The sequence below is a fragment of the Medicago truncatula genome, chromosome 4, assembly GCF_003473485.1.
Source record: "Medicago truncatula cultivar Jemalong A17 chromosome 4, MtrunA17r5.0-ANR, whole genome shotgun sequence".
NCBI lineage: Eukaryota > Viridiplantae > Streptophyta > Magnoliopsida > Fabales > Fabaceae > Medicago > Medicago truncatula.
In genome coordinates, this window is record NC_053045.1 from 53,946,688 (window position 1) to 53,962,479 (window position 15,792).

Consider the following 15,792-nt stretch of genomic DNA (forward strand, 5'->3'; position numbering starts at 1 on the left):
GTCCTTGACCAAAAAAAATAAAATAAATAAATAAATAAATAAAGCTTGTCCACCTGGCGTGATCTAAGTGGACTGACTTATCTATCTAACGGTGGAAGAAAAGCGAAAGGCATTAAAGTGAGTTCCCGCGTCGCGTGAACGTTAGAGATTCCATGTCCCTTGAATTATGAGGGGTCCCCTGTACTTGCCTACTTGCTCTTCTTCCTAGATTCGATTCTAGATTCTATTCTACGTTCATGTGGTGGTTGGTGAAGTGTGAACCACAGTCTACTTTCACGTTCCATTCAATATAATCTTTAAATAAACAAACGAATCTTGTAAAAAAAAAAAAGAATAAACCATTAAATTGGTCTATGTCATTTTAAGTCATTCTCAAATTAATATTGGCTTGATACAGTTTTGACCCCTTATTAATATTAACTTAATTACAGTTTTGGTGTCTAAGTATTAGAAAGTTGTAATTTTGGTCCCCTAACAAAAAAAATAACAAACGAGTCATCTAAGTTTAGTCTCTTTTGCAGTTTTGGCTCCCCATGTCAATGCACACGTGACGCATATGTGGACGCCGCATGTGTAATTTTCAATTTAAAAATAAATAAAAACACAAAATGTGTAATGCTTTAATTAAGAAATTAAAAATAAAAATAAAAACCTCCTTTTAAAAAACTCGTTTCAAAACTTACTCCACATATCAGATATGACCATGCCTATACCACAACTTTATTGAGTAAAACGTCCACGTCTATGACATGCTAGCCATTGTTATCCATTGCCTCCACCAACAAACACCAGCACAGTCATGAGATCGAAACAAATCCCCCAAAGAGGCGCACTCAAGTTGAAGAATTAGGTCGAACATTAGAAATCATGATTTGGGGGTGAAGCAACCTTGAACATTAAAAAACGGAACAAGAGCGTAAATTAAGGTTTGAGGGTAAATCGGTGAAGAACGGATTTGAGTGTGAATCTGTGGATGGACGTTTTCGTGGCTGAAGCGAGAGCATTTTGTGGTCGTGGGTGAGGAATCTGAATCAATTGAAACTGGGAGTGGGGAGAAGAATAGAGAGAAGGAATTTTTTGTTTTATTTTTTTAATTATTATTATTTTTAATTAAAGCATTACTGGCATTTTTATTTATTTTTAAAAGGAGTTTTTTTGTTTTTTTAATTAGTGTTAATTAAGTAAATGGTCTTATAAATATTCAGAATTTTGTTTTTAACTCTACAAAATAAAATTACACTTTTTAGTCCCTATAAAATTTTTCATCACCATTTTTAGTCCCTATAAAATATTTCCATCAACATTTTTAGTCCCTGCCAAAAATTTCCATCAGCATTTTTGGTCCCTAAAATGCTTAAGGAAAATGTCACAGGGACTAAAAAGTGTGATTTTATTTTGCAGAGACTAAAAATGAAACTGTGGATATTTATAGGGACTAAAAACTTAATTAACCCTTTTAATTAAAGCATTACATATGTGTGGCGTCCACGTTTGCAATGACTTGGTCAAAATTTGTCTGTGGGGCCAAAACTACAAAATGGGCTAAACTTAGAGGGCTCGTTTGTTATTGTTTTTTTAAGGGGCCAAAATCACAACTTTCTAATACTTAGGGGGCAAAAACTGTAATTAAGCCATTGATATTTTAAAGAGTCTTGCTAACCAGTGCCCTCTGGTAGAGCTGTCAAAATGGATCGGCCCCTCGATCAGCTATTTTATTACGGGCCAGGTCGTAAAAAAGTATGAAAAAAGCGACCTTCTCTTTTAATTTGGGCTAGCCCACCAGACCTATATTTTTCAAGGGTTGGGCCGGGCTTGTGAGCTGGCCCATTATAAATACTAAAAAAATTATAAAATAATGTTGGTTGACTTTGGTGAGAGATATATGAGAAGTGGAAGATATAATATTGTCTACGGTATCAAGTGTTCAAGAGACTTAACTTCAAAATTTGTCAATTTTATAATTTATTTTGTCTTCTTTTGAGTTATTGGATTGATAATTATTTTGTTATGTTAGACATAACTTGTTGTTTCAAATTCCAACATTGCATTTTGTGAGTTGTGATAAATACTATCTTCTTTTGCATGGTTGTATTTTATGGTATTTATATTTTATGAATATTGATTTAATAGATGTTTTTAATATTTATACTCTCTACCTTTGCATGGATGTTTTTGTGGTATTTATCTATTATGAATATTGATTTAATAGATGTTTTATATGTCACTTAACTAAGTTTATGAAGACATGTGATCATTTGATGGATAATAATTTGTGATGTTTCCAAAAAAAAAAGTGATATGTTGCTTTATTGTTCTTAGCATCACTTATATATATATATATATATATATATATATATATATATATAGGGATAGGATCAAATGACACCAAGGTGTCAAATTAAATTTGACATCAAATCCTAGTCATTAATACGGTTTTAATCTAACGGCTCTCATCAATTCATTAAGTGCTCACATGCTTGATCAAGTGACCCATCTTTTATTTTTAGAAATAATTTATTCTTTCTTCTTTTGGTTAATTCCTTTCCAAAAATTCTAATATTCTATTTTTTTTATGAAGGATTCTACATCGTTTATTCTTAGGGTTCTTTTGCACATGATTTACCCCTATTTCATTACTCCAAAACCTAATTGCCAATTTTTTTGCTATACCACTGACTTATGCTTCACTTCCCAAGCTATTCACCATTACACCTTTCATCTTCTCTTTTCCTATGCTAGTCGAAAACTTCATTTTGTGGCTGCTGTCCAAAACATAATTATCGTTTTGCTCATCCTATAACAACCTTATTTCTTTATTGAGTTTATTTCTATTAACTATTTTTTCGAAGAGCCTCAAAAGAAAATTGTTTTAAAGAAGGGTCATGGATGCTAAAAACATGAACAAAATGAATAATGACTAATTCTCTAATGTAAGTTCTTTATGCAATGTTGTGAGTAATTCATACCTAAGAATAAAAGATGTAGAATCCTTAAAAAAAAAAAAATTTAGAGAATTTTTGGAAAGGAATTAACCAAAAGAAGAAAGAATAAATTATTTCTAAAAATAAAAGATGGGTCACTTGATCAAGCATGTGAGCACTTAATGAATTGATGGGAGCCGTTAGATTAAAACTGTATTAATGGCTAGAATTTGGTGTCAAATTTAGTTTGACACCTTGGTGTCAACGGATTCATTGACATCAAATCTTAAGCGTTCATTTCTTTTAATCTAAAGGTCAATAATTATTGATCAAAATCTTAATGTGGGCACTTAGTATTTCATATCTCCTTTCCTAAAAATCCTCTTGTTTCCTAAACTATACCTATCTTCTTCTCAATGATATATATGTACCAACACCATGTTATCTTTCAAAAGAATTGATTCATGGTTGTTAAATTGTTTTATGTAAATTTTTTTGACATAAACCCTTTTTTATTCCTTCACAGGAATATGAGTTTGGGATCATCCCTTCCAAATCATATTTCACTGTATCTTTCCAATTCAAACCGTAACAAAAATATGAGATTAAGCTCAAACCGTAACAAAAATATGAGATTAAGCACCTGAATTAAATTCTTGAAATTGGAATAAAAAAGTATGTGAGTTAATTGAACTGCATCATTGTTGTGAAATTAAATTCATGAATTATCACAACAATAATTGATCCAATTTTGCCATAACATCTCTAAAGAATTAGATATAGACGGCAGCATAAAAAAAAATGAAGCACAAATCGAAATTAATCACAAGATGTGAGAGGGCAAAAGATCAAGAAGATTCATGAATATCAGATTCACTTTGCAAACAAGAGAATAAGCAGGATCATGATTGGGGTTTTTTAATCATTGAATACAATAATAGTGTGTGATTGAAAAAGAGGATACAGAATAAATAAAATATGGAAAGTTATCATCCATTCATTAAATAAAATAAACGGTTAAGATTTGGTGTCAACAAATCCATTCTGACTATATATATATATATATATATATATATACAATAATACATTTTGAAATAAGGGTCGAACAGACCAATCGGGCTGTGTAGCCCACTACTAATTGGGTTGAGCTCAATTTTGGCAGTCCATGAATAAAATGGGCCGACCCCTTAAACCCATTTATATGTGTTGGCCAACCGGGTCAAGACGGGCTGGGCCGGGTCAGCCCCTTTGACAACTCTACCCTGAGGTAATGGTTAAGGAATCTATAAATAGAAAATTTGTCTTGAAAATATAAGTTTTGACTATTGATTAAGTAATAATTACACAACTTTTAATAAAAAAAATTACTACCTTTGTCCCTAATTATAAGACCTTTTTGAGAATTTTTTTTGTCCCTTTTTATAAGACTCATTTCCTATTTGCAACTACATTAATTATTTATTTACATACATGCCCTTATTTATTATACATCTTTTTATTCAATCAGCAATAAATAACATGAAAACATAAATTAACCCTCTCTCTTAAAGGATAAAATTGTAAAAGCAATAGTAATTACAAACATATTTAATACAAATATCCACTATCTTAATTCCCGTTATTTTTTCAAAAAAGCCTTATAATTAGGGACAGAGGTAGTACTTGTTTTTGTTGTTTAACCAATGTCTCGATGCACAGTTTAACATTCTCCTATTTTAAACTAGTATTTGTATTTGTCAAAATTTTTTCAATTAGGTCCATCGTCATGTGACAAAAACATAAAGACAATGACCTAATTGATAAACTTTTGACAAAGAAAAAAGTTACTTTAAAATATTAATAAAGTCAGAGACTAATTCGAGAATGACTTACAAAAACAATTATCAGTTTGGTAGTTTACTAAAAAAAAAGGTTTTACTTTAAAATTGTCTCAAAATATAGATAAATAATATTTGTACAATTATTTAATGATAACTTTTGAACAACTTTTTGTTTTATACTTACATCATGTTTTTTTTTTTATTATTATTGTTTTTAACTAATAAGAATAAAGAAAATGAATATTATCACAAAAGATGTCAACAATAAATTGATTTACAAATATCATTACTTCAATATATAATAAGGTTTTAAAGATAGCTTTAGTCCTTTATTTTTACCAAAACCGCAATTTTAGTTTTGTTTGAGAAATTTTGATTATGACTACTCAATATAATGGTATGGCAACAAATTATTTTCTCTAAGCTTCCTATCATTTCAATTGCTATTTTTTTGAGTTTGTATGTTTGCTCGTGACTCTTTTTATCACCTTGTTTTTTCAGACTCTCAACATTATGTGATTGAGTAATTCACATACTTTGTTGACATGTCGTCAAGTTGAATGATCAAAATAATGGGCTGATCAAAAAATGAAACGAGAGACCATAACTCTGTGGAAATAGAGAAATCAAAATTGTTGTTAAGCCAATATAAGTAACTCACAAGTAAATGTTTATAAGGTGTGTCAAAATGACATGATGTGATCAATGTTAATTTGATAAAATAAAAATGTATTGTTTTTTTTATTTAAAATCAACACGGATTAAGTCACCTTATCTTGTTCGTTAATAAAAAGGACAATGAATTTCTACTTCTATTGGATATAGCATTTTTCATCAACCAAAAAAAGCATTAGTCATTACATATCAACTTATCAAGGTGGTTCACCCTAGAACTTAGAATACCAAACATACAATATGCATGATGTATGATTTGCCGCTTCTGGTCTAGAGGATGAAACGAAATGAAAACTTACATTGCAGAACAAAGTGGATGCTCAGCCATTTCGAACTCTTCGCTAAGCAAGGAGGAGGAATGCAAGTTATTGTTTTTTTTTTTTTTTGAGAGCGAGGTTATTGTTTATTATTATCAATAAAATTTTGCTAATAATTAAAAAAAAAAATCATTGCTTTTCAAATTATGGAATCTAATTTATGGGCTCCCGTGTACTTGCATGCTTTACTTGCTTTTCAAATTATTCTTTACCTTTTTTTGTTGATACCGGAAAGACGACGAATCTTTCGAATACCAAGCTTTTTTTTTTCCTAATAAAGAGAATGGCAAGTTCTAATGTGGACCTAGGTGGTCCAAGCCTAACTAGTATTTGTAAGGGGTAATATCTCATCCATCCATATTATATTTCGGGTAAGATCAACATTTTCGCTCGAGATATTCAATTGTTTAATAATTGAATGACAATGACATTTAGACCGAATTTTCTAACGTAACTTGTGATATATCCGTGTCAATTTGACAAAAACAAAACAAACAAGGTTTAGTTAAAGTTTTGAGAAATGATATTTATATAACTTTTTGACAATTTTCTCTCTCATATTTACATATGTTATTATTCTCTCTCTTTCTTTTTCTCTCTCCATTATTTTTGACCAATCAAAAAAAGGAAAACAAAGATGTCATTAAATGGATGTACAAATATCATTGCTCTAAAGTTTTCATCATTTTTACTCACGTAGTTTTGGTCATTTCTACTTATAAAATTAGGATTCATTTTAAAATCATTATGCTTTTGCCCCTCCATCGTAATTTTGGACTTAAAAATGATGAAATAAAGTTGAAACTGATAGTTTTAATTTGGTTTTTTATTGGCGATCACTTAACATCATCACGTTTTAAAATATGTTAAATCATCATACTTAAGTACAAAAATCTCATAAGTGAATGAAAATAGAAGAATTAAAATTGTAATTAAGCCAACAAAAATCTCGTAATTTAGTTTTTTTGTTGCTTTCATTGTTTTTTTTCTTTCTAAAATCTCGTAATTGTTTGTGATAACAAAGAAGAACGTGAGTTTCTACTTCCATGGGGTGTATCACAATCATTATTGCTATTTTAAACAATTTTTATAATAGATCACCTGTTAATGTGGGTTTCATGTAGAATTTGTCTCTTTAGAATAGTGAGATTACCTGACAAAAAAAAAAGAATAGTGAGATTAAATTCGCAACTAATCAATTTGATTTATTTATAGGAGAAAAAGTAATTGATTAAAAAAATAATCAAGGTGTCTAACATGTATCAAATAATTAAGATTATCCCTAATATTGAGAGCCTATGAGAAACCAAGATAATAACAAGTAAAATACTCTCATCTCCATAAAAGATGCTTAAATCACATTATTTTCCTTCTCTCATGTTAAAATATATAGTTCTTCCATCTACTTGATCCATATTGTTTTGACTATTACTTTTTCCACTCTGCTGCCTTCTCGCGCGCCATGCAAAATTTTTAAAAATACCCCTGGTCCGGATTATATAATCCGGACCAAATTGTTAGTGATTTTCCGGAACATTAAATTCGGACCAGATGTTATGTGCTTTTTGTGTCTTTCTTTGATGTCAATGGTCTCTGTTGACCGTTATATGAACCCCACACAAGCTGCAATGCTATTGCAGGGTTCATATGAACGGTCAACAATGACCATGACACCACCGACACCCCTAAATAACTAAAAACATTTGAAGAAAATGGAAGAAAAGAGGTTAAGTGAGGAATGAAGGTATTTGTTGAAGATTGAAACCTATTTATAGCCTAAAACAAGTCATAGGTCATTAATACAGTCAATGAAAACGTGTTAGTGGTTGCAACCGTCCAAACCCACATTAATGGCTCTCTTTCAAAAGAATATAATGGTGAAGCTTTCCAGATTTTACATTTCGGAGTGTCCTTAGCCCTACAGGAAGTGCCAACTTTTCCCTCGTTCACCATTATCGCATTAATCCGGAAAATAAATTCCGGAAAACAGATGTGCATTCCGGATTTTATATTCTGGAATGCATCAGTCATGGCCGGTGGTCTACTAAAAAAAACGCTTTTTACCATGTTTTTTGACTGCATTTATGGCCTCCCAACCATTTTTGACCCACCCCTCCCTATAAATAGCCTTCCAAACCCCACCATTTCTCACACCATCCTCTCCCACCCTCTCCTCCTCTTCTTCCTTCTACAACCATGGTTTTCCATCGTTGGCCTTTCATAGATAAGGGTCTCGTTGAAAACTTTCAGGGTTTGTATGAACGGTCAATCAAGATGGAACCACGCTGCAACGAAGTGCAGTTCATCTGAGGGTCATGTGGGTCAGTGTGGTTCTTAGCTTGGCCTGTCTGGGCGTAAGTTTGAGCACCCCCCACCTCCCTCAAGTGCATTGTTCTCTTCTTCCCGTCCTTCTCTTCCCTCTCCTCAAGTTTTCCTCCAATAGGGAACCTACTGCTATGTCCTATCACATAGCAGTGGTTAGGATCTTAGGAGATTAGAATTAGGCTCTTAGGAGATTAGAAATAGATTTAGGATCTTATGTAATAAACTTGAAAGTTATTGTAATGTATTGTTCATATATTAATAAAATGTGTTATTTTTATGTTTGTGTCTTTTTATTTCTGTTTTTTATTTTATTTGCATTTTATTTTACGAATTGTAAAGCTTAAAATTGAAAATTTCTGGTAAACATTATTCCGGATTTTCAAATCCGGAAACATCTTCAAAATTCTAACAAAACAATCCGGAAAACGAAATTCGGACCAGGGGTAAAATTGAAAAAAAAAAATAGGGCGCGCGAGGAAAAGCACAGGTGGAAAAAGTAACATTCTATTGTTTTCTTCTTGATGACTAGTCCTCTCGCTCACCATCTTGTTATCGTGTCAAAGTGCGAGGACCTCTCGCCAACAAGATGGTTTCTCCCGAGTCTGCCTCATAGGTAAGTTGTTTGTCTAATTAAAGTATGCTTTGAGGTTAACATACATCATTAATCAACTAACAACTTGTATGTTTTATATTCCAGTTAAAAGATTAATAAAATAAAAAACCATAACATCGTCTTTCCAGGCCTAAACAACTTCCCAAAAGCAATCTACGCATCCTTCTTCTTACACCCCGCCTCCCCCGGGATTTTCAAAGAGGAACTAAACAAATATTTTTTCAACGTTGATCTAGCACCAATGGTCTTCCACTCGGGCCAAAATGATTTAGATCGAGCTGATGCAATGTTACAACAAGACATCTAGCATCAATGGTCTCCCAATAGGCCTGAGAGGAATTGGATCTAGCTGATGCAACATTACAACAAGACATCCTCACTGAGACAAAGGAAGTGGTTGGCATTCATAAACTGATGTCTCAATTGGGGACGCTACTTACGTTCCTCCTACTCAACAACAAAAATTTACATTTGTATAACCCTCTCATTAATTGACACGTCAAGACTATTTTGACACTAATTTAGACGGGTCTTACTAACGAGAAGCTGAAGAATGGTTAAAGAAGTATAAAAGTAAACATTATCTTAAAAATATTACTTTTTTTGCAACTTAAACAATTGAAAATGTAATGATTACATATTTTTGTATAAAAGTTTACCTTATTTGTCTTTTTAAAGAATATTCTATGAGCACTTTTGAACATTCTTCTTTTAAAATATATTTTTAATAGAGTTATGGACAGTTTGAGAACGTTTCACAAAGTCAATGACCATCTTTGGTTTCCTCAAAAAAGAATTTATACGTGCCAAATTTTGTGCAGTCAAAAGTAAACAGTAGGAAAAATTCCATTTCAACTACTTTTCAAGTCATCATAAACAAAAAAGTCACAGTAAAACAAAAGAAACAAGGACCAGTTATGACCGACTCGTGTGTGTGTGTGACACATTTTGTAGTCATGATCCTATTCCATAACAGCCATACAAAACACAAGTCATCATAGTACACAAACATCTCTCGTTGTTTTCTAATGGCACAAGACACTGTAATTGTATCTTCTGGTGCTGAATCACCACAACGTCGTCAAGGTTTACTACGAGATCAAGTTCAAATAGTTAAAAGAAAAGATGGTTCTGACCGCTATGAGATTGTTCCAATTCAAGATTCTTTATCATTTGAGAAAGGATTCTTCATTGTTATTCGTGCATGTCAGTTATTGGCTCAAAACAATGATGGAATTATTTTGGTAGGAGTTGCTGGTCCTTCTGGAGCTGGCAAAACTGTTTTTACTGATAAGGTTTTCAGTTTTATGCCAAGTATTGCTGTTATTACTATGGATAATTATAATGATTCTAGTCGAATCATTGATGGAAACTTTGATGGTAACGTTTTTTCTATACAGCTTTTGTTTATTTATTTATTTAGTGAATTGCAAAGTTTTATTCATCTTATTTGTTTCATGAATCATGATCTTTCTTGTTGCAAATTTTATTTTTTTACTATATTTGGATAATCAACATAATTAAGTGCTAAGTGCTTAATAATTTCAGAAGCTATTATGGAGAGTTTATGGAAATAAGCTGAAAACAGCTTATGCGTATGTCATGAATTGTTTCCACAAGCTTTGTGAAACAGTCTCAAAAGGGTTTATGTTAATAGATAAACTCAAATAAGTCAATTTGAACATGCCCATAATCTATTTTTATTGTTAGTCATGAGTATATGGCTTTGACCTTGTATTATGCAAAGTTTGTGAATGATATCCGGGAAATTGCCATGCCTATGAAGTTCAAAGAATGTAGACACCGACACAAGTTTCTATGATTTGTATGGCTGCATAGTTACTGTAATGTTGTAGTATCAAGTTTATTAGTTTTGTTTTATGCTTGTTTTCTTGATTAGACAAACTTACATGCATAGAAAATTTGATGTGGAATAAAACCATTGAGTGAGAGAAGACAACTGTTAAAAATACCGACAAATTGTCTGTCTGTGTGGGAGCGCAAGTGAACATATTATATGCTAAGCAAGTTTCAAAGTAGAATAAAATCATAAGTGATGCAAGATAACCATTAAAAGTTCCGACAAATCGTGCATATCATGTTTGTCACCTATTGCTGATAATTTTATTTAACTCATTTCATTTGTTGGAAATGCTTTGGCCTATTTATCATCTTAGTCAATAATCAAGAAATAGGAAGGGATGTTATGCAAACCAGAGTTCTAATGTCATCATTATTTGAAACAGACCCTCGATTGACGGATTATGATACCTTGCTAAAAAATATACAGGATCTTAAATCAGGGAAGCCTGCTCAGGTTCCGATATATGATTTCAAGTCCAGTTCTCGCATCGGATACAGGTTGTGTACCTCTCGACTTCACCTTTTAAGAATATGCAAAAGTTTCTTCTATAGCCGTGCCATTTAGGTTTTCTCTCACCAATTAAGTAAACCTGAAAAGTAGAACAAAAAAGCAAATAGAATTTAACCATGCCATCCATTATCAAGTTAATGTATCCAAAATTCTTTAGGTGTGGAATTGGGAAGTCCTTGAAGTTTATGCTTATATGGAATCTTTGGACTGTGTTTGGATTATTTATGTATAAATTATTCAATAATCTATTATGCTGTTGCTTTTGGATGTCCAAACTGAAAAGTGATTTGTAGTAATGTATAACCTGTGAATTTATTAATGACATTTAGAGGTACATGTTATATGCAAAATGCTCAAACATTTTTTTTTAGAAAAGTTTGTTATTTTATATGGTTCACAAACACATGTATAATGTCATGCAGCAACCTTTTGTAGTATGCTTCATTGCTCTCTGTCTCTGCATTCACCTTCCAACATTCGCTGTCTCTGAGATGTAGAGACACACAACATATACACGCACATGAGTGGTGTCGCTAAAAGAGGTGCAAAATAGCACGTGCGAATTTGGACACACATAAGCTTTAACAAATAGCATCATATATATTATTCCCAACCAAGATGATATTGCATTTATAGTTATTTTGTTGATTTCTTTTGTACTATTTACCGCACAGGACTATTGAAGTCCCTAGCTCCCGTATCGTAATCATTGAAGGCATCTATGCCTTAAGTGAAAAATTACGACCATTGCTTGATCTTCGTGTTTCTGTCACCGGTGGAGTTCATTTTGACCTTGTCAAGCGTGTTTTGCGGGACATTCAACGAGCTGGTCAAGAGCCTGAAGAAATAATTCATCAAATCTCTGAAACGGTTTCTCTCTGATCCCATGTTAGATTTTGTTTTTCCTTTAGGAGTTTCGGAAATGCAAATCTTTAAGGCTAAGAGTTATCTTCTATAATTCTTAGATAATATTTTGTTTCCTTTTGTAGGTATACCCCATGTACAAAGCTTTTATAGAGCCAGATCTCCAAACAGCACATATAAAAATTATTAACAAGTTTAATCCATTCACTGGATTCCAGAATCCCACCTACATACTGAAGGTAACCCTGTGCTCTATATTATCACATAGTAATTTTCTATATTTTCAAGTATCTTCTTGATGATACATTACTTCGATTGTTTCTACTGTTTTAGTCGGCAAAGGTTGTGACGGTGGATCAAATCAAGGTAGTTATTGCTGCAGAGCATACTGAAACCAAAGAGGAAACATATGACATATATCTTCTACCCCCTGGAGAAGACCCTGAAGCATGTCAATCATATTTGAGAATGAGAAACCGGGATGGAAAGTACAATCTTATGTTTGAGGTTAGGTCATTGAAAACACACTTGTCTGAATTGGTGATATGATATGTATTTATTTTATGCCAATGCTTCACTCATAATAGTGCTCTTGTCCTTCTGCTGTGAGATAAAAAATAGTCCTATCTTTTTGAGCAAGCAGTTTTCTACTCTTTATTTCTTTCTTTTGATCGATCACTATGACTTTGTCTGTATGCATATGTTCTGGTAAAAGGCCGGTTAAAAGAAGTGTCAAGTTTGGTCAAAAAAGTTTGACAAAATTTTGAACACTTGTGCTTTACAATGGAGGATACTATTGAAATTGCAGCTTAGAAAATATGGGCTTTGCAGATCGTATCATTAGCTAGCCTACCTTCACATGTCTGAGATTTGCAGAAAGTTTGCACTTACAGCAAAATCACTGGAAAATCCCTATATTGATTTATTGTTTTCAGGAATGGGTTACGGATAGTCCATTCATTATATCACCTAGAATTACTTTTGAGGTCAGTGTGCGTCTTCTTGGAGGGCTGATGGCCTTGGGGTATACAATTGCAGCAATCCTGAAAAGAAGCAGCCATGTCTTTCACGATGATAAAGTATCCATAAAAACTGACTGGCTCGAACAGCTTAATCGCCAATATGTCCAGGTACAACAGCATATTGTTTGTATCTCTCCCTTCTTACTTTTTTCTATGCTTAATCGTCAATATTGTCTGGTACAAAAGAAATTCCAATACTAGCTCGACCCTCACAACCCGCTCTTTTCCCTCTATTCTTTTGTTGAGTGTTGTCTTCCATTCATATATGTTATTATTAACTTGTAACCTACTTGCTACTCCATTTATAGGGGTAAGGTCACTTCTCGACCCACTTAAGATCCTACGTTAACAGTAATCAGTGTTGACCCACCCGGTTAATTCACACATGCTAAGAACATTTCTCTCTGTTTTAATGTTTTATTGACTTTCAATGTTGTCTACGTTATGTCTTTGATGGGGAGAAGTGGTTATGCAATCATTTACTTCGTAATTGCAGCCGAGTTTCAAACAATCGATGCTTATGAAATACATGTGGTACAAAGAGTGTCGGTCTAACATATTTGTTGATATTGTATCTTATTAATTTACAAAAAAAGTGAAGTACCATGCTACTTGTACAATATCTTATTCTAGAAAATACTGTATACATTATACAACTCGACTGTATTTAGAATATACTAACTATCATATATATTTCTTTTCACAGTTTCTGTGGTAGATTTACAGTTTTTTATATGTATTAATTTACTATTAACATATAAAGGTTTCGAAAATATGATTTCTTTTGTTCTAGATTTCGTTTGTTAACACGTCCTTTCCTCGGGAGAAATCCTTGTATACATTCCAAGTGTGTATTTGATCTTATTGTCGTAAGTAACTAAATACATGTTCATGTTGTTTTGAAGGTGCAAGGGAAAGATAGAAACTATATTAAATTTGTAGCGGAGAAACTGGGTTTGGATGGTTCCTATGTCCCTCGCACTTACATTGAACAAATTCAGCTAGAAAAGCTTGTAAATGATGTGATGGTATGAATACTTACCCATTGCTTGCGCTTTGCATATTTGTACACCAATTTACTGATCTAGTCAAACCTCAGACACTGCCAGAAGATCTGAAGACAAAACTCAGCATAGAGGATGATTCGGTTTCAAGCCCTAAAGAAGCACTTTCCAGAGCTTCTGCAGATAGGAGAATGAAGTACCTTAATCGGTACTTACTGATTTTCTTCACATGTTTAACTTGCCTTATAAAGAATGTTAACATGTCTTCTACTTGCTTTTCATGTTTGGGATAATATTTTCTTAATCTGATTAAAATGAAAATGTGTTGAAAAAGGTCCTCATGATGTTTTTCTCATGTTGGTCTTCTGCAGTGGTGTTACACAGTCATATTCAAATCGAAGGGACAAAGTTCTACCTAATTTGACTAAACTTGCTATAAATAACAGAAGTTTTAATGGGAGAGCTCTAGAATCACCTGCTCCGATTGCCAACCAAGTAAGATATATTTGCTATAAGAATTCATACAATGACAATCATTTTGGCCATTTCATTCATTGATGTATTACCCGCTGTTCTTATTACCTGCTGAATCAGTAGTTGGCAGAAATATTGAAAGAATAATGGGATGCAATTGCACTGCATATTGGCAAAAACTTAGACGAGAGCAAGTTTATATTTAACTTTGTTGTGGAAATTATATTTATGCATTATTTTGGCTTAGAGAAAGTGTCTGCTTTTCTGAGTAGAGGTTTTATTTTCTGTTTATTTTTCTACTCATCTCAATGATTCATCTACTGATATCTGTTTTTAAGCTGCCAGGGAGTTATCATTCAACTTTCTGATCAAATTTCCACACTAAATGAAAGAATGGATGAGTTCACCTCTCGTATTGAAGAACTGAATTCAAAATTCGACTTTAAAAAAGTTTCATCCAGTCAACAAAACTTGGCTTTACAGGCTGACCCCTGCAATGGCTCTGGCCCCACTTCTCTTTTTGTTACTGGATTAAGCAATGGTTCATTGACTGGATCAATGCTTGCTAATTCTACATCATCCTCTCATCTGGTTAGAGAGTCTCCCCTAATGGAAGAGGTAGGTGATATATCCTCTCTTTTTGAATTCACATGACATTAAGTGTGGTATTGCGTTAAAGCACATATACGGAATTACATTGATCATGACACACTGTAGCTGTCCGCTCCCTTGATATAGGTATTACTTGTTGCCCGAGGACAACGTCAAATCATGCATCAACTAGACACTCTGAGCAATCTTATGCAAGAATATTTCGGAGAAAGATCCCGTATGGGAAGGACAGACCAGGCAGGCGGAATGCGTGAAGTTGAATCCGTTGCCATCCCTCTGGTTCTGACTTTGGCCATTGGTGCTGTTGGCGTGTTCTTGTTCAAGGGTTTGACATCTAACAAATAATGGGTGTCTGTTTTGTTTCTCGTGATCACCATTTACGAGAGATTCCTCATTTCTTTAAACAACTACCATTCTGCTTAACATGTAATAGTGGACCACCTTAGGCAGCTGATGGTATATATTTGCATTTATACAAAGACGTAACATACAAGTAATAAGTGTTCGTCCAAAGAGAAAAGTAATAAGTGTTAACGAGCTAATACCTTAATATATATAAGCTTTTATATATTTGTGCTTTTGTCAAAAATAAAAATTGTTTGTATCTTTGTGCTTGCAAAATAATCCATCCACATGATGGAATACTTACATTATATATCTTTAGGGAAATGCTTAACACCGTGAAAAACTCGCAAGAAATTCATGAAGGCAACTAAGCGCTGCACAATTGAAAGTCAACCTCAATTATACCCCACTACCCCGTTTTTCCCG

General features: G+C 33.0%; 1 protein-coding gene across 3 annotated transcripts; it reads left to right on the forward strand.

Moving 5' to 3' along the window:
- The first annotated feature begins 9,562 nt into the window (after positions 1–9,562).
- On the forward strand, positions 9,563–15,592 carry LOC11446601 (inorganic pyrophosphatase TTM1). Of its 3 annotated transcripts, none has more exons than XM_003609125.4 (11): positions 9,569–10,051; positions 10,918–11,032; positions 11,720–11,915; positions 12,035–12,148; positions 12,243–12,416; positions 12,845–13,039; positions 13,837–13,959; positions 14,031–14,143; positions 14,307–14,430; positions 14,755–15,027; positions 15,148–15,592. In XM_003609125.4, the coding sequence occupies exons 1-11, from the start codon at positions 9,700–9,702 to the stop codon at positions 15,364–15,366; spliced, it is 1,998 nt and encodes a 665-aa protein (XP_003609173.2). In that variant the 5' UTR covers positions 9,569–9,699; the 3' UTR covers positions 15,367–15,592. The 3 variants fall into 3 exon arrangements, with proteins under 3 accessions (XP_039689274.1, XP_003609173.2, XP_013458043.1); XM_013602589.3 differs by having other exon boundaries at positions 9,921–10,051; positions 10,962–11,032; XM_039833340.1 differs by lacking the exon at positions 15,148–15,592 and having other exon boundaries at positions 9,563–10,051; positions 14,748–14,915.
- Positions 15,593–15,792: the final 200 nt, after the last annotated feature.

Bases quoted from the DNA above. Each gene is read 5' to 3' on its own strand.
- LOC11446601 (XM_003609125.4), top strand. From the start codon at position 9,700: ATGGCACAAGACACTGTAATTGTATCTTCTGGTGCTGAATCACCACAA. The intron at 10,052-10,917 runs GTAACGTTTTTT...TATTTGAAACAG, and splicing joins CATTGATGGAAACTTTGATG to ACCCTCGATTGACGGATTAT. The intron at 11,916-12,034 runs GTTTCTCTCTGA...TTCCTTTTGTAG, and splicing joins TTCATCAAATCTCTGAAACG to GTATACCCCATGTACAAAGC.